Source organism: Nyctereutes procyonoides, unplaced genomic scaffold, assembly GCF_905146905.1.
Source record: "Nyctereutes procyonoides isolate TBG_1078 unplaced genomic scaffold, NYPRO_anot_genome, whole genome shotgun sequence".
In the NCBI taxonomy this organism is placed as follows: Eukaryota; Metazoa; Chordata; class Mammalia; order Carnivora; family Canidae; genus Nyctereutes; species Nyctereutes procyonoides.
This window is the reverse complement of record NW_026575135.1, coordinates 53,396,534-53,422,632: the sequence shown is the minus strand read 5'-3', so window position 1 is coordinate 53,422,632 and position 26,099 is coordinate 53,396,534. Positions and strand designations below refer to the sequence as shown.

Below are 26,099 nucleotides of genomic sequence, written 5' to 3'. Positions count from 1 at the left end.
CATTTTTAGGAGTATATTTCTACTATTTGTGCTAATTCTAACCCCTAATGAATTATTTTTTGTTTTATGCAATGCTTAATTGTAACTTTATCTTTCATAGTGCTTTTTTTTTATTTTTCTGTGAGACTCCCTCATGACCTTCTTGTGAGAATGACCTTCCACATAGCAATTTTGGTTTTGATCTCCTAGGAGCTCCAGGGATAACACTGACCTGGGTCCAGTTTTTATGTTAATTTTTCAGTTTGGGAGTTCCTGAACTACACTGGTAATAAAACACTGAACCTTAAACTCATCCCATGTAAGGCATTTGCCCAGGACTTTGAATGCTCAACTTACTACTTTTCCATTTTTTCGTTGAATGTTGGTGATACAGATCATTAAGAGTCTCAGCCTTTAAGTTGGATCATTTCTAATTCTGTGCCTCTCAAGCCCTATGCTTCATGTTCTATCTTGGTTGATAGTACCCAATGTGAAGTTTACGAAAATAATAATCAAGTTTATTTTTTTAAAAGATTTATTTATTCATGATAGACATACAGAGAGAGAGGCAGAGACACAGGAGGAGGGAGAAGCTTGCTCCATGCCGGGAACCTGATGCAGGACTCGATCCCGGGACCCCAGGACAGCGCCCTGGGCCAAAGGCAGGCGCTAAACCGCTGAGCCACCCAGGGATCCCCAATAATCAAGTTTAGCTACAGTATCATATCACACACTGACTGTGTTGGTTTTCAGTCCTTTATTTCCATCGCATGGGTATTTTCCTTTATTTCTTAAGAAAACTATGAACGTAAAATACTTCTTATTAAAAATCTTTATCATGTTTGTAGGCATTTGTGGCAGGAGAATTATCATTTACCTTAGGTTTTGTTTGTTGCTTTCTGAAAAGGAAAATATCCTCTCCAGTGCTAAGAGAACTAGACAGATGGGTTCTCTTCTAATCAGGAAGTGCATAGTCAACAGACCAGTCTCAGGAAGGCAGGAGAACCCTGCTTTCAGTGTGAGGAATGTTTTAGGTAATGATGAAAATATAGGTAGCCCCAGAATAACCTAGCCATACTTTGGAATATACAATTTTTGGGAAGTTCATAATATTTTAAGAAATATTATTATTTATAATAATAATAATATTATTTATAATAATAATAATATTATTATTATTCCCATGAAAACTGGGAATGAGCCTATTATGTTTGTTATTTTTTTAAATTAATACTACTAAGATTTTTGTTCGATTAAGTTAGCATTCCAAAATGACTCTTAGACGGTTATTCCATGAGCATACCTTCTATCCTCTTTCATGGTAAGTGTAATAGGTGAACATTCTACATTTTCCTAACTCATAGAAATCTGTGTGTGCATCAAGTGAGAACTCTTGTTTTTTTAACCTTTGTAAATGTTGAAAACTCCCCTAGTTTTTGGGTCCAGCAGTTTAAAGTATTGAAATTTAAGGTTTTGAAACAAGAGCATTAGCAAGACATTATTATGCCTGGTAGACTACATGTTCACATACATACCCTCCTTTTTGCCTTTCATAATTCTTTTTAGTCTTTCCTGCTATCTCATGTATGCTTTTAGGAAGCTTTTTACTTTTTTAAATTTTTTTTTTAATTTATTTATGATAGGCACACAGTGAGAGAGAGAGAGGCAGAGACACAGGCAGAGGGAGAAGCAGGCTCCATGCACCGGGAGCCCGACGTGGGATTCGATCCCGGGTCTCCAGGATCGCGCCCTGGGCCAAAGGCAGGCGCCAAACCGCTGCGCCACCCAGGGATCCCTAAGTTCTACCTTTTTGTTTTTTGTTTTGTTTTGGCTGGGTACAGTATACTTTATTGATGGTACATGACAAGGTAGGGCTCCCCAAGCCCCTCCCCTTCCTCAGGGTCTAGGATGTAAATTGGAGCTCAGGAGACTCTCAGTGTGTTGGGGGATTAAGTTGGGGCAGGGACTCCCCAGCAGCTGAGGGCCTCTCTCTTCCTCTTGTTCTTGCTGGGGTTGGTGGTCCAGGAGGCTCTTACTCCTTGGAGGCCATGTGGACCATGAGGTCCACCACCCGGTTGCTGTAACCGAATTCATTGTCATACCAGGAAATGAGCATGACGAAGTGGTCATTGAGGGCAATGCCAGCCCCAGCATCGAAGGTGAAAGAGTGGGTGTCACTGTTGAAGTCACAGGAGACAACCTGGTCCTCAGTGTAGCCCAGGATGCCCTTGAGGGGGCCCTCCGATCCCTGTTTCACTGCCTTCTTGATGTCGTCATATTTGGCAGCTTTCTCCAGGCGGCAGGTCAGATCCACAACTGACACATTGGGGGTGGGGACACGGAAGGCCATGCCAGTGAGCTTCCCGTTCAGCTCAGGGATGACCTTGCCTACAGCCTTGGCGGCGCCAGTGGAAGCAGGGATGATGTTTTGGGCAGCCCCTCGGCCGTCACGCCACAGCTTCCCAGAGGGGCTGTCCATGGTCTTCTGGGTGGCAGTGAAGGCATGGATGGTGGTCATGAGGCCCTCCACAATGCCAAAGTGGTCATGGATGACTTTGGCTAGAGGAGCCAAGCAGTTGGTCGTGCAGGAGGCATTGCTGACAATCTTGAGGGAGTTGTCATACTTTTCGTGGTTCACGCCCATCACAAACATGGGGGCATCAGCAGAAGGAGCAGAGATGATGACCCTCTTGGTCCCGCCCTTCAAGTGAGCCCCAGCCTTCTCCATGGTGTTGAAGACCCCAGTGGACTCCACAACATACTCAGCACCAGCATCACCCTATTTGATGTTGGTGGGATCTCGCTCCTGGAAGATGGAGATGGACTTCCCGTTGATGACAAGTTTCCTGTTCTCAGCCTTGACTGTGCCGTGGAATTTGCAGTGGGTAGAATCATACTGGAACATGTACACCATGTAGTTGAGATCAATGAAGGGGTCATTGATGGTGACAATATCCACTTTGCCAGAGTTAAAAGCAGCCCTGGTGACCAGGCACCCAATACAGCCAAACCCGTTCACTCCGACCTTCACCATCGTGTCTCGGGGACGCGGCTGGCACTGCACCAGAAGATGAGGCTGTCTGTTGAATAGGGAGGAGCAGAGAGCCAAGTTCTACCTTTTTGAAGTCTCAAAAATCCATAATACATGGTTTAAAGTATTTTCTCTGGAGACTACTTGAATTCAAATTCTCACTTTTGATATTTAGCAACTTCTTTAAATGCCCGGGGGTTCAGTTTCCTTATCTATAAAATGGAAATCTTTTTTTTTAAGTCAATTAGAGTCACTGTAGAGTCAAAATTATAAGGGAAACTCAGAGGCCATTTAAATGTCCAGCTTTCTTTGTCATGTTCCATTCTTTAATATAAATTCTTAAACTGTCTATTCCTTACTAGTACTAAGGAATTTAACTTTTATTAATAAGAAAATGTAGTTTCTGTTTCTATTTAAACATTCTTTGAGATTCAATTTTTCAAGGGTGGGAGCTGTACAGAGAGGATGTTAATATTGAATCAGTACTTACTGTATATTAGCCATAATCTAATTGAATTCTTGTATTTACCCTGTAATGGTCAAGTATTTATCAAAAAGATTAAGAAGATATTTAGGATTACCCAGCAAATTTAACTTTGATGATGGGAGTAATTGAGGGACTACTTTAAGCCTTTTCTAAGGCAGGATCTTCTCTGAGAATGTGGCATTTAAGCTGGGACCCGATTGATGAGAGGGAGCAACATATACACAAAAAGAGATGCAAGCCTTCCAAGTGGAGAGAATAGCCAATGTATAGGCTCCAAGACCAGTTTGAACAGGAGGGATTCAAGGTCTAGGAAGAAGGTAAGCATGGCTAGAATAGAATGAGCAGGGGAATAGGGTCAGAGATACATGGTCTCCAGCGTATGTGGTGCCCTTGTAGCATTGGTAAACAGTTTGATATTATTCTCTGTACGACAGGAAGTCCCTGGAGAGTTTAAAGCAGGGAAGTAACATAATCTGATTCATAGCTTGAAGAAACAGGGACGCTTGGGTGGCTCAGCGGTTGGGCGGCTGCCTTCAGCTCAGGTCGTGATCCCGGGACCCGGGATCGAGTCCCACATCAGGCTTCTGCAGAGAGCCTGCTTCTCCCTCTGTCTGTCTGTCTGTCTCTCTCTCTCATATGAATAAATAAATAAATCTTTAAAAAAAGAAAGAAAGTACCCTGGCTTCTGTTTGGAGAATGGATCATAGTGGAGCAAAGGTAGTGACGAGACCAGTGAGGAGACTGTTGTAATAATCCAAGAAATAGTGGTGGACTAGACTCGGGAGGTAGCAGTGGAAATGAAGAGAAGTGGATGGACTCAAGTTTGTTTGGTATATGAAATTAACTGACCTTGCTGCTGAATTGAATATAGGGGAGGAAAAGGAAAGAAGAGAATCAAAGATTGCTCCTACATATTTTTACTTGAGCAACAGTTTTGTTTTAGACAGTTTAAGTGTAAGGCACTTGTAGGCACCTGAAGCAGCTGGATGTGTAATCTAGAGTCTGGAGTTGAGGAAAGGTATAAATTTGAGAATCATCCACATAGATGTAGTATTTAAAGCCACAGAGTGATACTATGTGACATGACTTACAAAGAAGGGAAGGGTTCCATGACTCAAGATGTTTCCAAAGTTGATGAAGTAGGAGAAACTTGTAAAAGGTAAAAACTTGTAAAAGGTGCTATCTTGAAAACTGAGTGAAGAAGGTATTTCAAGAATCTAGAAAAAAGGGATCCCTGGGTGGCGCAGGGGTTTGGCGCCTGCCTTTGGCCCAGGGCGCGATCCTGGAGACCCGGGATCGAATCCCACATCGGGCTCCCAGTGCATGGAGCCTGCTTCTCCCTCTGCCTATGTCTCTGCCTCTCTCTCTCTCTCTCTCTCTCTCTCTCTATCATAAATAAATAAAAATTTAAAAAAAAAGAATCTAGAAAAAAGAATCTAGAGTTACTGGGACGCATAGGTGGCTTGGCGGTTGAGTGTCTGCCTTTGGCTCAGGACGTGATCCTGGAGTCTCAGGATCAAGCCCCACATTGGGCTTCCTGCATGGAGCCTGCTTCTCCCTCTGCCTCTCTGTGTCTCTCATGAATAAATAAATAATTTTTTTTAAAAAAGAAAAGAATCTAGAGTTACTGAGAGGTCAGATGAGATGAGGACTCAGAAGTGACCCTTGAATTTGACAAATGGAAATGTTATTGATTTTGAGGAACAATCTCAGTGGCATGGTTTGAACTGAAGCTTTGGAGTTGGATGAGGAGAAAATGGGGGTAAGAAGTGGAGACAGCATAGTTAATTCTTATGAAAAGTTCTGTGAAGGGGGAGCTGTAAAGTGGGGTGATAGGTAGACAGGACTGAGGGGCCAAGTTAGGTAGGTTGGCCTTCTTTTAAATTTTACTTGTATGTGTTCTGCTATAAGGTAACTCGTCCTCATACTACATTAAACTGCAGACTTGGGGTTTCCATATGTGTTAACTGAATAGAAGACTATTATATCTAGGAACCTTCCAGCTATCCCTACATACCCTAAGAAGCCTTGACAGCAGGAAGAAAATGAATTCCCTCTGTCAGGCACATGTTCATTCAAAAACCCCGTTAGTCTTTTCTTGTCAGGCTGTGAGAAGACAGAAGTATCATACCCTGTCCCTACTGCAAACTGCTAATGGTCCAATAGGGGAGCCATGGTAGGTGCTCCACAGTAACAGTCTGTATCTGACTTCGGCCTTGAATAATGAACAAAGGGCACTTCAGTAGAGAAAAGTACCTTAATGTCAGATCCATCACACTGAGCAGAGTGGGCTTGATGGGGCCAGTGAGGAGGAGCTTGTGGGGGTGGGGAGGTGCAGAGGTGCTTTCCAGCAATTTAGACTTGCCTAAGGAACAAACACAGGCTGTTTACTGTGTTCTGTTATCTGCTAATCAAATGGATTTTTCTAAATGAGAAGAAAAGTGGTACAGATTTCCCCAAAATTGAGTCCTTGTGGGCTTATGCTGGCAAATAGTGGCCTTCGTAAGGTTCATGTTGTGAGCCTTTAATTTGCCTTCTCACCTAGAAGAAAGGTCCAAAATTTCCCTCATTGTTTCACCTCTTAGAATGAAGCATGCAATCAGTGTAATTGTTGCATTCAGCTGTCTATTTAGGGTAACACAGGAAATTAGCAGTGCATTTTCAAGAAAAGCTGATTACCATCTGTTATTAGTAATCATCTAAAAACATCACTGATTATAAGCTTGCCAGTGGTCAGAGACACTTACACTATATGAGAATGGGGGGGGAACTACATCATTTAGAATATACTACCTCTTACTGCTTTAAAAAGAAGGCATTAATTAAATGATTTTTGGAATAAATCATTCAGTACTATGTTCTATCCTGTGCCCCAGGTTTTCCACTATTATTTTCCCCCAAATACAGAATGTTGCCTGTTAAGTCACATTTCTTCTGAAACTCATTGAAAACACTTAACTTTTATAGTTTTGCAGCTGAGGCATTCAGCTCTGAGTCTGTCAGACCCGGCTCCTGGTACTGGAGAAGAACTTAGGGTTGAGGGCTTGATCAGGGCTCACCTCATAGCCACCATTCTTGCCATCACTGTGAATACAGTACAGTTCCACATCAGCAGCCTCTCTAGCATCACAGGTAGATTACAAAACCAAAAGATGGCTGGTGGCGTTTCTCACTCACTGCAGGTTTCTTTGACCAAATGTTTATCTTTCAACAGTGATTGAACCACTCCCTGAATTTTAAAAGCTGATATTTAAGAATTTGGCTAAAGGAAATAAGCTCAACAGTTTTAAGGGTTTTAGGAAATTTAATAACCTTTAAGGGTTTCATCTAAAAAAAGAGGTCATTTTTCTTTTAAAAGTACAACTTTGGTTTGGTAAGTGACAGATTTTGAGTTTTGCTAAGTAGTGAAAGTCACTGTTTGGGACGTGATACTCAGTAGAACGTAACACTGAAGATTCCCTTGTAGAAAAGTGCTTCCACTGACCTAAATGTAGGGGGACAGGAAGTTCTCACGGTGGTAAATACTAGGGCAATAAGGAAGAGTATCCAGTGTGATCACGAATAGCAGTGATCATAGCTATTTTTTTTTTTTAGCAATTTATATATCTCAAAATTTGGCACACTTAAATACAAGGGTGAGGATAATCTTGGAAAATGTCTTTTGCAAGTATAATTTATCTTACTGCTTTTTTCTAACTTGGTAACTTCATTAACTTGGTAGTTTTTATCATACTTCTGAACTAATTTTTTTATTAATAAGACATGTGTTTGACTCTTTTACTTAATGTTTTATTCGGTGAAATAGCTGAGACTACGGAGAAATCCACTTCCACTTGCCATTTTATGTGCTCTTCAGATTTTAAGCGTCACTTCAAATTTTGTAGAATGATAGTTTTCTTTCCTAGTATTTTGAGTCTTGGTTATGGTTTAAATAATGGAAGAAGTAAGAACTAGAAAGATCTTTCCCTGATAGGTAAGGTTTTGTGATGTTTTTCCAACCCCTTAGTACCTGCTCTGACTCCTTTTCAGATGTTCAGTTCTCTGCTAATGGCTGGGTCCGAAATGATTTTAAAAATGGACTCAGAGAAGGAATCCTTGGGTGGCTCAGTGGTATAGCACCTGCCTTCAGCCCAGGGCTTGATCCTAGAGTCCTGGGATCAAGTCCCACATTGGGCTCCCTGCGTGGAGCCTGCTTCTCTCTCTGCCTGTGTCTCTGCCTCTCTCTCTCTCTCTCTCTTTTATGAATAAATAAAATCTTAAAAAATAAAATAAAAATAAAATTTTAAAAAATGGACTTAGAGAAGTGGCAAAAATCCTGAATTACTGTCCTGGGGATGCCAGGATTTTTACTGAACCCAGCCAATTTTTACTGAAATTTTTAAGGGAATCTTTCACATGGAAAAGAGTATTTAAACATAAGACTAAATAATTTATAAACCACTGTTGTCTTAGATGTTGGACCTTTTCTTCTGAAAGTCAGTTTTCACAAAACAGACTACTTCCCAAGAGTGAGGATAAATGTAACAGAGTGACATACACACTTCAGGCACATGGTAGGGCTGGTGCAGCTACTCAGATGACCACTTACCCACAACATTTTCCAGCCCATGAAATACTTACCTTTGCCTGAGCAGAATGATAGTTTACTACAGGTCAGGGATTTCAAGGTCATTCTTAAATGTCTATTACTTGTAAAGTCCACAGGCTACAAAGTGTGTTGTGAAGTTCATCTTTGGGCCTGCATCAGTCAGCTCCCACAGAGTCCTGTATTGCACTCCCCCTCCCCACCCATTATACTTTCTACCAGGTGTATTTTCCTAAAGGTAGTGGTCCCTGTTCACTTGTAATATTAAAGACTTTCCACCTCTGGTCTTGCCCATCTCATCTCTCACTATTCACTATGTTCTAACCAAATCAAACCATTTTGTTCTGTGTGGAATGTTACCTTGTTGAAGCCCTTCCCATTGATGTGATTTTTCCTTCCCTGTACTCCATGATATTTGTACTACTTATACCATTTAGCCATGTATTACAGATATTTGTGCTTCCCTGTTGTTCATTACTTTTTTTAGTATATATGCTGCCGAAGCGAGCACACCTGTTGTCCATTACTATGTAAATCACAGAAGAAGATTTATAGCAGACTTAGGTTCATTTCTGTGACAATGACTAGAATTTATTGAGCACTTAGATATTATTACATTGATGACATTGTCATTGCCCTCCCATTGCTTTTTTGTATGTTATGTACACACAAATAGATCTTTGTTTTATGTGAATAGTATCACACTGTAGGTATTTTTCTGTTTTGTCCCTTAACAGGTAATGAAAATTTTTTTATATTCATATATGTAAGTACATCATTATTTTTAATAGCCGCATAATATTCTATGAAATGGATGTTACCTAATTGATTTAACCACCAGTGGACATATTGGGAAGCTTTTAAATGTTTGATACTACACATGCTACAACATATGTCTTTGCACACTTGGGCAGATATACCAGAAAGATAGCTTCTTAGAAACAGTTACTACTAGGACAGAGGGTGTGTACATTTTTACCTCATTAGTGCCAAAATGCCTTCCCAAAGCACAAAATTTCTGTTTCCATGAGTAGTGTGTGAAAGTGACCATTTCTCCATGATTGCATTTCCTATTATCAACCTTTTTAATTTTTGCCAATCCATTGCACAAAAAAGTTCTCACTTGAATTTTACATTTCCTTGTTTAGTAGTGAGGTTAAACGGCATTTCATAGGTTGGCTATTTGTATTTCTCTGAGAATTGCTTGTTCATATCTCTTTACCAATCTACTAGGCTATCTTTTTCTTAGTGAGTTGTACTACTTTTTTTTTTTTTTAATAGATTTTGGATGGTAATCCTTTTCACATTGCTTGCAAGTAGTTACTCCCAGTTTGTCATTTGACCTTTAACTTTATGGTATTTTTGTGACTTTTAATTTTTAGGTAGGAAAATCTTTAGTCTTTTTTTTTTTTTAAAGATTTTATTTATTCATTCATGACAGACACAGAGAGGCAGAGATTAGGCAGAGGGAAGAGGAAGCTCGCTGCAGAGAACCCAATGCGGGACTCGATCCTGGGACCCCAGGACCATGCCCTGAGTCGAAGGCAGACGCTCAACTGCTGACCCACTCAGGAGTCCCAGAAAACCTTTAGTTGTCTTATTTATGGCTTCTCCCTTAGGCTTTCCAGTTCTAAGACTACAAAGCTGATGGTTTTATTTATTTCTTTATTATTTATTTATAATTGTTAATTATTTATTCTGATAATTTTATTTAACTTTTAATCCTTTAGTTAGTTTTAAATTTAAGGTCTAATAAAGATAGTGATGCATGGGGTGCCTGGGTGGCTCAGTTAGTTGAGTGTCCAACTCATGATTTCAGCTTAGGTCATAATCTCAGAGTCATAAGAGCAAGCCCTATGTCAACAAGGAGTGCTCAAATTTCTCTCCCTCAGCCCCTCCCCTCACTCATTCTTACTCTCACACTCTCTCTCTCTAAAATAAATGACTCTTTTACAAAATAAAAAGCAAAAGAAATAAAGTTTTGATTTTTCCCTCTTCCCAACACTCTTGAATCTTTTCTCACTGATGGGAAATAGCAGTTATAAACTAAATTTCTCTCTGTATTTGGATTTATTTCATCTTTATTCCTGTTATGTCTTACATACTAACTTGAGTCACCTTGTGGATTTCATTTAAAATTTTTTTTTTTACTCTTGTTGGGAGTTCTATTTGGAGTGCATTTAATTTAATGGATTACTTAGGGGAAGGAATGGACTTCTCTGGAACATTAAATATCTCCCATTTTGCACCCAGTAGTAAGTTTCTCCTACTTAATTAGTTCTTTTTGTTCTTTTGTAAGGGTTATTCTCTTGTAAGCTTTTTAGCTTTCATAGCTCCCTCCTCTAGATCCTGTACCATTTTGTTAGATTTCTTCCTAGGTATTTCATAGTTTTTATTACCACTGTGAGTAGAATCCTATTTTCTGTTATGTTTCCTATTGGATTTTGCTTACTACATGATAATACTTATAATTTTTTTATGTTTATTTCTGGTCACCTTATTAGTCTTAATAGTTTTTCAGTTGATTTCTTAGACTTTCTAAGTGCATAATTATATCACCTGCAGAAACAATGACAAGTTATTTTCCCCTCATTTATTCTCCATTTCTTATTATTGTCTTACTGAATTGTTAGGGATCTCGAGGATATTCTTGTAAAGTAGCCATAAGAAGGGGCATCTTTCTCTTGTACTTTAGAAGTACTCCTTTCTATTTTAACGTAAAATTTGATGCTTGCTGTGGATATCTGATAGTCATTTTGTCAAATTAAAAAAATTTCTTCTGTTTTTCACTTTCTGAGTATTTTTGTCAGAACTCAGGGTTTATATCAAATACTTTTTTTGACAAATTTTTGAGATAATCATTTTTTTCTTTAATCTGTTAATGCAGTGAGTTATCTTAAATTATTTTTCCTGTTGTACTAGTCTTGCTTCCTTGGGATAAATGCTACTTGGTCATGATAACACTGATACCGTGATATTACTTGGTCTTTTTACTACCTTAGCACCAAATTTGATTTTATTTAGAATATTTGTATCTGCATTTATAAGCAAAATAATTAGGCCTGTACTTTTTTTTTCTTATATCCTTTTTTTTCTTATATCTCTCCTTGCTGTGTAATACTCTATATACTTTAGAGCTAACATTTACTCCTAAAACTATTTGAGCCTTCTGTCTTTCAAGATGGCATTTTTTTAAAAGATTTTATTTATTTATTAATGAGAGAGAGAGGTAGACACACAGGCAGAGGGAGAAGCAGGCTCCATGCAGGGAGCCTGATGTGGGACTCGATCCTGGGTCTCCAGGATCAGGCCCTGGGCTGAAGGCAGTGCTAAACAGCTGAGCCACCCGGGCTGCCCTCAAGATGGCATTTTGGAGGACACCTGGGTGGCTCAGTGGTTGAGCGTCTGCCTGACTAAAGCTAAAGCTCAGGGCGTGATCCTGGAGTCCCTGGATCAAGTTCCACATCGGGCTCCCTGCATGGAGCCTGCTTCTCCCTCTGCCTGTGTCTCTGCCTCTCTCTCTCTGTCTTTCATGAATAAATAAATAAAAAAAAATTTTTAAATGGCATTTTGGGGTGCCTGGGTGGCTCAGTTGGTTAAGCATTTGCCTTCGGTTCAAGTCATGATCCCGGGGTCCTGGGATCGAACCCCACATCGGACTCCCTGCTCAGCAGGGGAGTCTGCTTCCTCTTCCCCCTCTGGCCCTGCGCTCCCTCTCAAGCTCACTCACTGTCAAATAAAATCAGTAAAATATTTTTTAAAGTGGCATTTTAACTGTCTTTTTAATTTTAATTATGATATCCAAGTGTTGTTAACATCGTAATCACTTTTCTCTAATTGTAACCATGTTAGTAATTTTGTCAGACTTCAGGTTTTTTTCAGTGTTGAGAAATAATTGATATACACCACTGTATTAAGTTTAAGATGTAGTGTGATGGTTTGGTTTACGTATATTGCAAAGTGATTATTACAATGGGTTCAGCTAACATCTATTTTCTCAATAAAGGAAATACAATAAAAAAGATACAATAGGTAAAAGAATCCATAAATACAATAAAAAGAAAAGGAAAAAAAATGTCTCCTTGTGATGACAGCTGCTAGGATGTATTCCCTCAACAACTTTCCTGTATATCATATGGCAGTGCTAGCTGTATTCATTCATGGTATATGTTACATCCTTAGTACTTACTTATAACTAGAAGTTTGTACCTTTTGATCACCTTCTTCCAGTTTTCCCTCCTTCCACTCTCCACCTTGATGACCACAAATCTGATCCCTTTTTTGTCAGTTTGGTGTTTTTGTTTTGTTGAGATTCCACATATAATTGAGATCATATACAGTGTTGTCTTTCTCTGACTTTTTTCACTTAGAGTAATGCCTTCAAAGTCCATCCATGTTGTCCCAAATAGTAGGATTTCCTCATTTTCTAAGTGGCTGAATAATAATCCATTGAATATATACACTACATATCTTTATCCATCCATGGACATTTAGGTTGTTTCCACAATGTGGCTATTGTAAATAATGGTGCTATAAACATGGGGTGTAAATATCTCTTTGACATAGTGTTTTCATCTCCTTTGGATATATTCCCAGAAGTGGAAATTGCTAGATCCATTTGGTAGTTCTATTTTTAATTTTTTGTTTAAGGACCCTTCATAATGCTTTCCATAATGGCTATACTTATAGTCCCACCAACAGTGCACAAGGGTTCCCTTTTCTCCACATCCATGCTGGTATTCATTATCACTTGTCTTTTTGATGATGGCTATCCTAACAGGTGTGAGATGTTATTTCACTGTGGTTTTAATTTGTATTTCCCTAAAGACTAGTGACAGCATCTTTTAATGTACTTTATTGGCTATCTGTGTATATATAAGACTATAGTATGTAATACATTTAAAATATATATTAATTGACTTTTTGTGTTATAGGTAAGGCTTCTTCTAGTCAACAATAGACTATTAGAAGTTAGGTTTAGGGCGGCCACAGTTACATATGGATTTTGACTGTGTGGTGACTTGATACTCCTAACCTCCATGTTCAAGAGTCAACGTTTTTTTTTTTGTTGTTTTTTTTTTTTTGCTATTGAATTAAAGGAGTTCTTTGTATATGTATGTATATGTGTGTATATATATATATTATATATATTTTAAGATTTTATTTGCAAAAGAAGCGAACACAAGGGGCAGAAGGAGAGGGAGAAGCAGACTACCTGCTGAGCAGGGAGTCTGATACAGGGCTCAATCCCAGGACCCTGAGAACATGACCTCAGCCAAAGATAGATGCTTAACCTGCTGAGCCACCCAGGTACCTCTGAGTTCTTTATATATTTTAGATATTAACCCCATCAGATACATCATTTGTGAATACTTTGCCCATTCTGTAGACTTTCTTTTCCATTTTATTTATGATTTCTTTTGCTGTGCAGAAGCTTTTGTTTTTTTTAATATAAAGATTTATTTGAGAGAGAAAGAGAACAAGGCAGGGGAATGGGCAGAGGGGGAGAGAGAGAATATCAAGCAGACTCCATTTGCTGGGTGCCCAGTGTGGGGCTCGATTCTACAACCATGAGGTCATGACCTGAGCCAAAATCAAGAGTCATGCTCAAATGACTGAGCCACCCTGGCACCCCAATTTTTAATTTTTTTATTTTTTTATTTTTTTTACTTTTGCCTTCCGTGTAATTTATAAAAAGTCATGTCAGAGAACTTAGTTCCCATGTTTCCTTCTAAGAGTTTCATGGATTTAGGTCTTACATTTAAATTTGTCTTTAATCCATTTTGAGTTAATTTTTGTGAGTGGTAGAACATAGGGGTCCAGTCTCATTCTTTGACTTGTGACTATCCATTTATCCCAGCATCACTTATTGGAAGAGACAGTCTTTTCTCTATTGAGTATTCTTGGCTTCCTTGGCAAATGTTAGTTGGACTGCTTATGTTTGGGTTTGTTTCTGAACTCTAAATTCTTCTGATCTGTTTGTCTATTTCTATGCCAGTGCCATAATGTTTTTAAGACTATAGCTTGAAATCAAAGTGTGATGCCTCCTGCTTTTGTTGTTCTTTCTCAGGACTTCTTTGGCTGTTTAGGGTAGTTTGTGGTTCCATAGTAGGAGTGTTTTCTCTATTTCTGTAAAAAAAAATCCCAGTGGGATCTTAATAGGGATGGCACTGAATCTTTAGATGGCTTGTTATTTTAATAATAGTAATTCTTCCAGTCAAACATGAGATACTTTTACATTTATATGTGTCTTTGATTTCTTTCACAGTGTCTTGAAGTTTTCAGAGTAGAGATCTTTGACTTCCTTGGTTAGATTCGTACCTAAGTATTTTATTGGTTTTGATGCTATTATAAATGGGATCGATTTCTTTTTCAGAAAATTCATTGTTAAAGTAACAGTTTTCTTGATGGTAAAATGAGGATAACTAAAGATAACTCTTCAGTGTTGTTGTAAGGATTAAATGACATTTAATTGTTTACCATAATTATGCTTCACAGAAGGTAAATGGTCATTAGTAGTAACAACTAATGTCACTATTCTCCTCAAGTGGATTTAATGTGGTTATCTTCATCATCCCCTACTGTTTCAAGTGGTGTGACAAACTCCATCCTGGAGAGAGACAATACAAAGATTAGCTGATGGTCTGGCCAACCAATAGGCAACAACTTGGTGTGACACACCTCTTGGGGGATCCAGATCTCTCTCAGGACTAGACCTGCTTCTTCTTTTTTTTTTTTTTTAAGATTTATTTTTATTTATTTATTTATGGGGGGGGGCAGAGACACAGGAGGAGGGAGAAGCAGGCTCCACACCAAGAGCCCGACATGGGAGCTCAATGCGGGACTAGATCTCGGGACTCCAGGATTATGCCCTGGGCCAAAGGCAGGCACTAAAACCGCTGAGCCACCCAGGGATCCCCTAGAGCTGCTTCTTGTAGTGCTGTCTCTCTCAGGCCAGGATACACCACCTCTGTTCTATAAGGAACCCATGGCAGGGGCTGTGTGTGTGTACCTTGGACACCTGGGGTTTGTTCTCCACCTTGGGTTTGCTTATTTAGGTTAGTTATAAAAGATCTTTAAATTGAATGAAAAGATGACCTTTTTATAAAATTATTTGAAAAATTAGGATTATAATGTGTGAAGAGCTATGGATTACATGATTGGTCCCAAGAACATTCTCAAGGAATTTTGTTGTTTATTTAGCAAATACTTAGGCATTTGGTCCGTCCTTTTGACAGGAATGTGAAATGTCAGGCTGGGATAGGCGTGTGAATTGGAAAATGGAGGCTTGCAGCATTCTCACCAGCAAGCACAATATACGGTTTTTTTCCAGTCTGATTACTTCAAAATCCTTCATCTGATATTTAAAATGTATTTATGTTGAGTCATTTCTTTCTCTCTTGCTGGTGAACCAAAAGATCATGAAATGATTCTGCAGAGGCAGTAGCATTACGTTCAGTTTCTTTTTTTGTATATATCAGATAAGAGACTTGCAAATGGAAGTAGAGCCACCTCACATCCTCTGTATGGTCATGGCAATGATGTTTGCCTTTTTGTCACCGATGCAACATTTATTAATTCATAAACCCATTTCCAAAGAACCAAAGGGCTTTTTCATGAAAGGAGACTAGAGTAAGAATGAAGTTTGTAAAAACAAAAGTAGCCTGTTAAAAACTAACATTTCTTCCCTCCCCCTCCCCCCCCCCTTTTTTTTGGAATTCAGAAAGTATTAGTTTTTTAAAGTGTGTTGTGGAGTGGCGGGGGAAGCTGACAGGCCAAATGGAAATTAATGCATATACTTGGAGGTAAGATTTCTTAATCCCTCAACTAGGAAGGGAAAATAGAAATTTTGAGGTTCAGCTCAGCTTAAGTCTCTTACTAAATTGTTCTCTCTGAACCACACCTTCTGGTTGGTGAAAAGCTCACACATCTGAGGAATTTTAAAATACCTTAACAGGCTCACTTGTGGTAAACTTTAATAGTAACAGAAAGTGAAAAAAGACACCAGTTCAGAGTCGCACTATGTCCCCACAGAGTAGAGGACCCTGTACATCTCGCCCCCCATATTTAACTCACTACCATCCATTTATTCAACAGGTCCTTCTGTACCTGGTAGGCCTTAGTGGTTACAGTCCTTCCAGTAAGCCAAAGAAAAAGTTGTCCACAAAGTTTCTGAGATTTTCACAGTATTTATATTTCTTTCAGGGAGTATTTGTCCTGTCATGGAGTGACAATGGGCAGGGCCAGGACTCAGGAGCCCGGGAACGTGCCTGGCTGCATTCATTCATGGCCATGCAGCAATGTTGTAGCTCTGGTTCCTGTTTCTAACTCTTACTGTATTCTGCTTTTATCATTGGAAATACTCGTTATTTCATGAGATTGTTAAGATGTTTCTTTTATTACAGTATACATTATATGTTTCATATATTCTTAAAATATACTATTACATATCATTAATCTTACCATTACATTATTTTACCTTTTAAGTATCAATGGCTTCTTCTTCCAGAGCAATCATGAAATTTCACAGTATGAAAATGGAGGAAATCAACAAAATTATACGTGACCTTTGGCGAAGTACCTATCGTGGACAAGGTAATTGACATTGTTTGTTGTGAATGCTTTTTCCAAAGCCCCGTCCCTAGTTCTTGGCACATAGGATCTCTCATCATGCCAGCATTACCTCCTAGACCCCTTTCTAAACATCTCTTGGAGATTTTCTAAGAATTCTTATCTTGACGACATCTTGTAGCAAGAAAAAAAAATGCAAAGTTTCTATTCCAAAGCCTGACAGGACTTACATATTTGGCTATGTACATATTATATTTAACTGATGACCTAATAGATTCTGTTGAAGCATAGATACGGATAAGCTGAAAGGCGATAAGAAGAAAACCAGCAGGAGGAAACTCTTAATAGGGGAACTAAGAAAGGCAGAGTGGAGACTGAAGGTTGGGGCATCTGGGGTTGCTTTTGCCTCATGAACCATCTCAGCCAGTTTGAATGGTAATGTCAGCTTCACATGTTGCTTCATGGGGGCTTACTTGATATTTGCAAGTGACAAGAAGCTACAGAATGTAGGTTTCTCTGAAATCTTCTTTTTTGTATGTTAGATATTGAATACATAGAAATTCGGTCTGATGCCGATGAAAATGTATCCGCTTCTGATAAAAGGCGGAATTATAACTACCGCGTGGTGATGCTAAAAGGAGACACAGCTTTGGATATGAGAGGACGATGCAGTGCTGGACAAAAGGCAGGTATCTCGAAAGCCTAGGGAGTAACCTGTGCACAGTGAATTGACGGGAAGAAACTGCTGTCAGTGCAGTGAAAGCAACTAGGCCTGCCTGTGAATGCTGAGAAGCTCCTCACCGCACTCTTTGTTGCCGCATCAAGTTGATCAGATCAACTATCCTGTTACACTCTTCTAGTTCTAATCAGCATTTCCTGCAATATAGATGGTCCTTTAGGAGAAAGGTCGGAAACATTCTCACGTGACAGGCCAAACACAGAACATGCAGCTTGTGACCATTATATCATAATACTCCTTACAGGAATAAAGTTAATGTGTCATCAGTTCTAAGACATAACACTATTTTATGTGTCACCAAGAAAGAAAAAAATGCAACTAATTGCAAGAGTGCATTCTGATTTCAGAACAATCAAAGGTGGGGTGGGGTGATAGACTGAGTGACCTGCAGTATTACTAAGTCAGATCCTAGGCTGAGCCAGGTGAGGCACTAAAATGTAAAATTCTCATTGAGAAAGCTGCCCCATCATGAGACTGAGTCCCTGCCAACCTCTGCCATCGGCCTAGCCAGTGGGTCTGGCCTGTACATCTTCTGAAAGAAGGATCCACTAAGGGAACCTGGCTGGCTCATTTGGTAGACTGTGCACTCTTGATCTTGGAGTTGTGTTTGAGCCCCACATCATGTGTAAAGATTGCTTAAAAATGTTAAAAGAAGGTTCTGCTAGACCAGAAGCCATGACACATACAGCTGCCTCTCCCCTCTGTGCATGTACCACATACACCCTGACACACCCCTCAGCTACTGAGCCAGGCTACTTAGCTCCACACAAGGCTGGCAGAACAGGCTATGTTGGATAGGGAGCACAGAGCAAATCAGAAAGAGGAGTAAAGCTTTAAATAAAGAGTCAGGAAAATTGGTCTGTCTTTGGGAACAAAGCTGGGTCCTTTGTGCACAGGTTTGTAACCATGGTGGCTTAGATTCTTGAGCTTCCTCTTTTCAGATTAGAAGCGGATTATATTTGATAACATTTCTGAACTCCTGGGTTTCTTAACAAAATCTTAAGATTCTAGAAATGGCTGCTCACATTATCTGAGGTATTTCATAATTTTCAATTTTTGCTTAAAGACAATCCTGCGTGTATGTATTTTGTTGTCAGCCCAGATGGCAGATACCAATTTAAGGCACACGCAGATTATTATCTTAATCATATTTTGCAAAAATGACAAATTTGTGATCTATAATCAGTATTCCTACTTGCTTTGGTGATTTTCAGTAGTAATGAATAAGAAAATACAGAGTTTGAAACGTGTCCCTTTGGATTAAAAATACTTTTGAAAATTATTTTCTGAACAAAGTAGATTTCCCATAGATACTCTAAATTATAAAAATTAGCATTAATTGCTTCTTTGGTGTTGGGGGAGAAGACAGACAAATAGTTTGTTAGAAATTGGCCAGGAAAAAAAAAAAAAAAGAAGTTGGCCAGGAACTTCATTTAGACTCTACTCTGAGTTACATGGTGGTGAAAGAGGCAGCTGCAATAGGGTTCAAATACAGGAAAAAGGTGTCTTCCCCCAAAGGGCCAAGCTATGATCCTGGCTTCAGTCTGCCAGTCTGCCCTGGGTATCAGAGAGAAGCTCTAAACTGCCCTGAAGTCACTAACTCCACTCACTGATGCTCCTTTGCTCACAGACTGGTGGAAGGAGATATTGACGGCTCATGCAAAAATAGTTTCTACTTCCTAGACTATTCTGTCACTCTTGATTCTGTGCCCCTTATACCTCAGATGGCTTCAGCTGCATCTGAGAGTTTTAGCATTAGGTTTTTAATTAACCAAGAAAGTACCTCAAAGTGTCAGTTCCTTGGATGTCCTGTAGGTAAGCTTAAATAAAACCATACTCCTACACTCCTGGTAAATTGATCCAGGACTATTCTTTCTCTCTCTCTTGGCTTACGCTTAAGTCTAGGTAAATAACACCACAGTACCTGGTGCCCCTTTTGCACCACAGAACATAGAGATTGAAAGATAACTCACAGAGGAAAAGTGTGTGTGGGACTCTAGAAGATGTAACGTGTCTACGTTTTCTAACAAATATCATTATCAGGAAAGTAAAATAGGACTTGAATTTTTAAGGTTGTTAATCTTATACTTTGAGTAAAAGTAATGCATTTCCGATTCAAACGTGTGCTCAAGTTTCATTATAGCTGACATGATTTGTGTGTATTTGGGGGGAGTAAAATCACCATTGCTTTTAGCATCTTATTTCACTGCACGATAGGCTGAGATAATATACCTGATGGCTCACCTTCTGGAAGGGTTTAAGAGTGTGATCACAGTGCCAGACTCTCCCATATAAAAGAGCAATGATTTGCCTAAAGTCAGTGACCTCATGACATTGATCCTTTCCCTTATAACGACATTAGGCCAGGTCTGCCTGTTTTCCTAAAGTGAATGAGAAAAAGGTCAGTGCAGTACAACTCAGCTCTGGTGCTTTATTCCAGGTACTGGCCTCACTCATCATTCGTCTGGCGTTAGCTGAAACATTCTGCTTGAACTGTGGCATCCTTGCCTTGGATGAGCCAACAACAAATCTTGACCGAGAAAACATTGAGTCTCTTGCACATGCTCTTGTTGAGTAAGAATCTCTGGTTTGGGGGCAGGTTATGATAGAACTCTTTACCTTACTTTAAAAATTACGGTGAAAACCCTCTCTAGATGGGTGTTCTGTGGGAAAGCTGGTTGGTGCCAGACCTTTGATAGTAATTCTTCAGATACTTAAAAAAGAACTAGGTGGTGAACAGCAGTCCCAGACACATCCTGCATCTCCCCGAGTGTGTTCATAGGGAAACTGAAGGGTTTCCTGGCTTGGTTTGGTTTTTCTGTAAATGCACCAGCAGTGCCCACACATCATGTAGAGGACTTAGCTGCCCTGCTAAGACATTTGTAGGTGGTAATAGTGGATTTTGGCCCATCTCCCCAGCTTTATGAGAAATGACATCTCTTATTCAAAAAGTGGAATAGTGGTTAAGTAGAATCTAGAAAGTAAAATTGCACACACCTTTGCCACATTCACATGCCCTTGGTACAGGCTCCAGGGATGGACAGCAGTTGAAAGACTGTGCTGGCAAAGAAAAGGCATTTTTTCCAAGCTAGAGAAGCTGTTTTGGGTACTCTGGCTCCAGACAGATTCTTTCTGGCAGAGATGAAGGGATGGGGCCCCTTTCTCAGCCATCTCTTGGTAGTCTTGTGTGCCCATCACACAAGGGCAACTACTTTTGAAAGCTAAGTGCATCCAGCTGCAGGCAAGGGATAAATAAATGAGTAGTTAAAAGAAAAAGTTTGATTTCAGTCTCCTAGGTAGTTACCTCAGCATATAGATAATGAGCAAAAATGTTCCCAGTACACCCACTCAGGTCTCCTGTGTGTCATACTAATGATGCATCTGGTAACTGATGGTGGCAGAATTCTAAGTAGACTCAGCTCCCAAGAAGGTAGTGGGACTTGCAAATGTAATTTCCCTTGCCTGTAGTTGGTCTTTTTTTTCTTCTTCTTCCAGAGAGAATTAGTAACAGGTCACAAAAACCCCAGACAAAGGAATAAGTCAGACTCCTAAAGTTGAACACCACAGATATTAAAGAAAATTAGGTAAAACATTTCTACCTGCTTTAGTAACAACTTTGTGTTCTGGAAGAAACTAGATCATGTATTCTTATCAGTGCCTGAGTCAGACCTAGGTGAAGAGTCAACAGTGGGCACCTGCACTGTCTGGAGAGGAGATGGGGGCTCCTACCCAGCTGGACTGAAGGCCTCAGGCCACCCCAGGCTCTCCAGCTTCCTGCAGGGCTGGCAGGGGCCCTGGTCATCACACACAGCACACATGGTGTCATCCACTGTGACAAGGTTCTCAGTGGCTTTTTCTTATAAAAGGAAAGGACTATTTGAGCTTTCCAGTAATAAAATGTTCTGAATATACTGTTTCAGGATAATTAAGAGTCGCTCACAGCAGCGTAACTTCCAGCTTCTGGTCATCACTCACGATGAAGATTTTGTAGAGCTCTTAGGCCGCTCTGAATATGTGGAGAAATTCTACAGGATTAAGAAGAACATCGATCAGTGCTCAGAGATTGTGACATGTAATGTTAGCTCCCTGGGTTCTTACGTTCATTAAAAATAGTCAAGATTTTGCCTTAAAAACACATGTCCTCAGGCAACTGCTTATTTCTGGTATCAACTTACTCAGGAAAATCTGTCCCCTCAGAGGAGCTCTGCATCTAGAATCATTAAAATTGTTCCACATGAAATTTGGACTGATTTCCTGAACTTCAACCCCCTGCAGGCAGCCTCTGACAGGCCTGGGCGGGCTCAATAGCAACACAGGTGACTCAGCTGCTCTGCTTCCATTCCTGGTGGAAATGACTGCTTCCTATTACCTAAAGCTACTTCACTCAACTTCCACTTTCCAATGTACTTTTGAGAAGTAGGTTCTCACTGTCTTGATAATTTAGGAGTTATTAGTGAGCATCATTAATATCTGAAGGTGACCAAAAATGAAGAGGTTTTAATATCTGGCTCTGCTCTTAACTTCAGAAATCCAGGAAGTGACCTCCCTCACTGGGACTCTGGTTCCCCCAAATAAAATTCACAGTAGTCAAATGGGGCACTGGCGTTTGAAGGAACCTTAAGTAATCATTTAAATCAATACCTATCGTCGTCTCTCCCCACATGCCCCTGCCAGGTAGCCATCACAGCTTGGGGCTCTCTAGACAAGAGGAAGTTCTCCATTATACACATCCACCTTTGGAAAGCTCTGATCAAGAGCAGGCCACCTTTGGCTTGGAGCATGAGCTGCCATCATAAAGAAGTCTGTCCCTCTCTCTATATCCATCCTATGTATCAATTATCTGCCTCACCATCAATCCTGATTGTTCACCAAGTGTGCATTCCAGTGTGGTAGGCAAGCAAGGCCTTCTCACCAAGTCCTAACCTCCTTCCATTGGGGTCCAGCCAGACCTGGAAGAGCAGGACTCCTGCTCATTTCAGATGTCATTTCTAATAAAAGTCCAGTCACACCTTTCTCCTAGAGTTGCCAGCTGACATCGGGAAGCTTTTCCCAAGCATTATACACAGAATGCTACCAAGTCACACACTTTTGAATTAGACTGTGGAGTTTTATCTTTCAGAGACTCAGTATGTGGCACAACCAGTTTTGAGCCATCTGTAAATCTACTGAGTCTATGGTACAGACAGCCTTTCTCAACCAGGGTGTGGAAAGAATTAGGTCCTAAGGTATCTGCAATAGGCTGAAGAATAACCTCCGAAGATAGCAAAGTCCTAATCCCTAGAGCCTGTGAGTATTCCCTCATGTGGCAAAGGGGACTTGACAGATGTGATTAAAGGTAAGGATCTTGAGATGAGATCATCTTGGTGGACCCTAAATGTAATCATGAATAGCCTAATCAAGAGAGCATGTGCTGCCAGAGGCAGAGGCTGCAGTGCTGTGCTTTGAAGGAGGGGGAAGGGCTGTAAGCCAAGCAGTATAAGCAACCAAGAGGTTGAAAAAAGCAAAGGAACCCTTGCCCCTTAGAGCCTCTAAAAGGAACCAGCTGACACAGTGACTTATGAGCACTGATTCTGGGGTTCTGACCTCCCAAGTTGTATAAGAGAATCAGTGTTAAGCACCTTAAGTGTAGGCTAGTTCATTGTAGCAGCAGTAGGAAACTCGTACTATATCTGCTGTATGTAATCAGTTTCTGTGCATCTGAAGTGATCTTACAGTTGATCCTTGAACAACATGGGTTTGAACTGTGCAGGTCCACGTATATGTGGGGTTTTTTTCCTCTGATAAAGAACAGTACTGTAAATATATTTCCTTTTTCTTAGTATTTTCTTTTCTCTAGCTTCATGCTAAAAATACAGTATATGATCTAATACAGAGAATATGTGTTTATCAACTGTTGATATCATCAGTTAGGCTTCAGGTCAGCAGTATGAGGTAGTCCAAAGTTCTACAAGATTTGTGACTGCGCCTTCTGAGGGCTGGCCTCCCCTAGCCCCTGGGTTCAGAGTTCAAAGGCAGCTATAGCTACATACTGTCTGTTGGAAGAACTGAAAAAAGTTACTTGCATCATTTCCTGTGTCCTATTATTCACATGAAGAACTCTGGTTGAGAAAGCCTGGTCCAGACCCTCACCCGATTCCTGGATAAAAGGGCCAAGCAGCATAGCTACCACTCCAGCCATCTGTTTCCTATCCATTGACAAGGTTCAGTCATCCTAATATGCTTTGAAAAACTAAAATTACCCTGTGTACCAAACTAGCAGCCATATATTAAATAATAACCAATAACACAATAACTAGTATCTCAGGAATGCAAGAATATTTCAAAGTACGATGAATCTGTTCATAAATCCTCACCATAGTAAAGCCAAAGAGGAAAAATTCTGACACCGTAAACACCATTTTTTTATAAAATTCATTATCTCCTAGCTTTAGCAAACCTAATAATTTTGCAAAGAATTTTTTAAAGATTTTCTTTATTTAGAGTGTGCAAGCAAGGGAAGGGGCAGAGGGAGAGAGAATCTCAAGCAGACTTCACACTGAGCTGAGCACAGAGCCTGACGTGGAGCTCCATCTCCCCACCCTGAGACCATGACCTGAGCCCAAATGGAGTCTGACACTTAATTGACCGAGCACCCTAGGCGCCCCAAAAATATTTTCTTCGTGTTGTCATCCAATCAAAATTAAAGTCCTCTTAATAGCAAAAGAGGAAGCATTTCCCATTAAATAAAAAACACGTCTTCTATCAACATATTTCTTAAGGCTCCAGCCATTGCCACATGAAATGACAGGGCAATACAAGATAAATAGAAGCAATTAAACAGTCATTTACAAGTTAAAAAGATATTTCCCATTTCCATTCTCCATTTCCCCTTGTGTCTGTGTCCTGGAGGTGGAGTAGGGTCCCTTCTTTTCATTGCTGCTTCTAGACACATTTCACACATGGGATGAGTAGGTGGCACAATGTGGAAAGGAAGAATAGGAGGCAAAATCCTGAGCTAAATCCAAGCACCACCACTCACTGGCTCTGGGATCCTGTCATTTATTCACTTTTACTTCCATTTCCTTATCTTTAAAATAGGTAAATAGGTAAAACAGATACTGGGGGGTTGTTAATGAGGATTAAATAACCATAAACTACTTAGCACTGCCTGACAATGTAAGTAGCAGGTGGCTGTTCAAGAAAAATCCATCTTCTGTTTACTCTTTCTGGCTTCCTTTTTCTTGAGCCCCCAGCCTGCTCACTTCTCCTTCATGGGCAGTTTTAGCTCCCAGTTTGCCATCATTTCCCAAGACTAACTTCATAATCACAGTGATTTCAGCCTTTGGATGATGATGTAACATAATCCTTGGCCTCTTGGCTCCTCATTCTTTCCTGAAATGAAAAGACACTCCCTTGTCTTATCCAGAGTCCAGTACTTCTAGTAACAAAGCTCTCCATAATCTCACTGCTCAGCACCTCACTCTCCAAAAACCCCCTGAGAAGTTCACAGTTCCCTCTGGGGGCTTCCAAACCCAGCAATCCTGTGAGCCCACGAATATTTCAACCTACCATATTGTCATTTTTCAGTTCCTGGCTTCCCTCCTACCTTTTTCTCCTTCAACAGCCTAGATTCTGTGGCCTATCATTCTATCACTGTCTCACCTAGGTTCTGTCCTCAAACTCCTAACAACCCCAACACTGCTGCAAGAGACCCACTTCTCCCTGCACATGCCACTTCCCTGACCTAAGGATGCGGCAGCCCTCTGGTGCTCAGAGTCTGCTCCTCTGAGCCCTGCACTCACTCATTGGGAGATCTCATCCACTCTCATGGCTTTCACATTACCTTAATTTGAGTTCTCCACCCACAGTAGAATCTGAAATGATTCCAGCAGAAGGAAACAGGAGACTAGGGAGTTTCATAAAAAGCCAACAGTTCTACGCAGAATGTGTTCTTTTTTTTTTTTTTTAATTTTTATTTATTTATGATAGTCACAGAGAGAGAGAGAGAGAGGCAGGCTCCATGCACCGGGAGCCCGACGTGGGACTCGATCCCGGGTCTCCAGGATCGCGCCCTGGGCCAAAGGTAGGCGCCAAACCGCTGCGCCACCCAGGGATCCCCGCAGAATGTGTTCTTAAGCCAGTCAACTGTAGTTGAATCCCACATGAACATTCTGGGAAATGTGGCAGAGTACACACCTCAGAGCCGTCACACGTAAGGGCCATGGTATTCACCTACTACCTCCTGAGAGTGACTAAGGGCCATTCCAGAGCGGGGCAGCTACTGACTTGCCAAGTACACCTTCCACAGAGCTGCCTTTCACAGTTAGAAAATAAAAACAAAAACTAAGAAAAGCCTTTTGACAAAGATTCAGTTAACAGCAGCAGACAGAAATGGGTAGGAGCACACCGGAAGCTTTTATGATAGAGGCAGGGCACTGACAGCACTTTCCACGATCCCCTAGATGCTGACTCCTCAGATGTGTCTCCAGTCCAGATCTTGTCTCAGCTCCTGACTCAGAATCAGCTGCCTACTGGACATCTAGTTGCACTTGAATATCTAACAGACATCTGAAACTTAAAATGACCATAATCAATCCTTCCCCCAGAAACTGCACCTCCCATAGGTTCTCACTTAATGGCATTTCCATTCTTTCAATCGCTCAGGCAAAAACCTGGCAGCATCCTTCATATTTTGTTTATCTCCTGCCCCACATCCAGTCCATCAGTT

General features: G+C 40.4%; 1 protein-coding gene and 1 pseudogene across 3 annotated transcripts in view; one reads left to right on the top strand and one right to left on the bottom strand.

Moving 5' to 3' along the window:
• Positions 1–21,632, top strand: part of RAD50 (RAD50 double strand break repair protein) — a 228,764-nt gene extending 207,132 nt beyond the window's left edge. For all 3 annotated transcript variants that reach the window (XM_055302058.1, XM_055302059.1, XM_055302057.1), the window contains 4 exons: positions 16,592–16,677; positions 17,196–17,338; positions 19,833–19,966; positions 21,313–21,632. In XM_055302058.1, coding sequence (XP_055158033.1) covers positions 16,592–16,677; positions 17,196–17,338; positions 19,833–19,966; positions 21,313–21,499 — 550 coding nt within the window. In that variant the 3' untranslated portion in view covers positions 21,500–21,632. The remainder of the gene's footprint in view (positions 1–16,591; positions 16,678–17,195; positions 17,339–19,832; positions 19,967–21,312) is intronic.
• Positions 1,630–4,667, bottom strand: LOC129494861 (glyceraldehyde-3-phosphate dehydrogenase-like; annotated as a pseudogene).
• Positions 21,633–26,099: the final 4,467 nt, after the last annotated feature.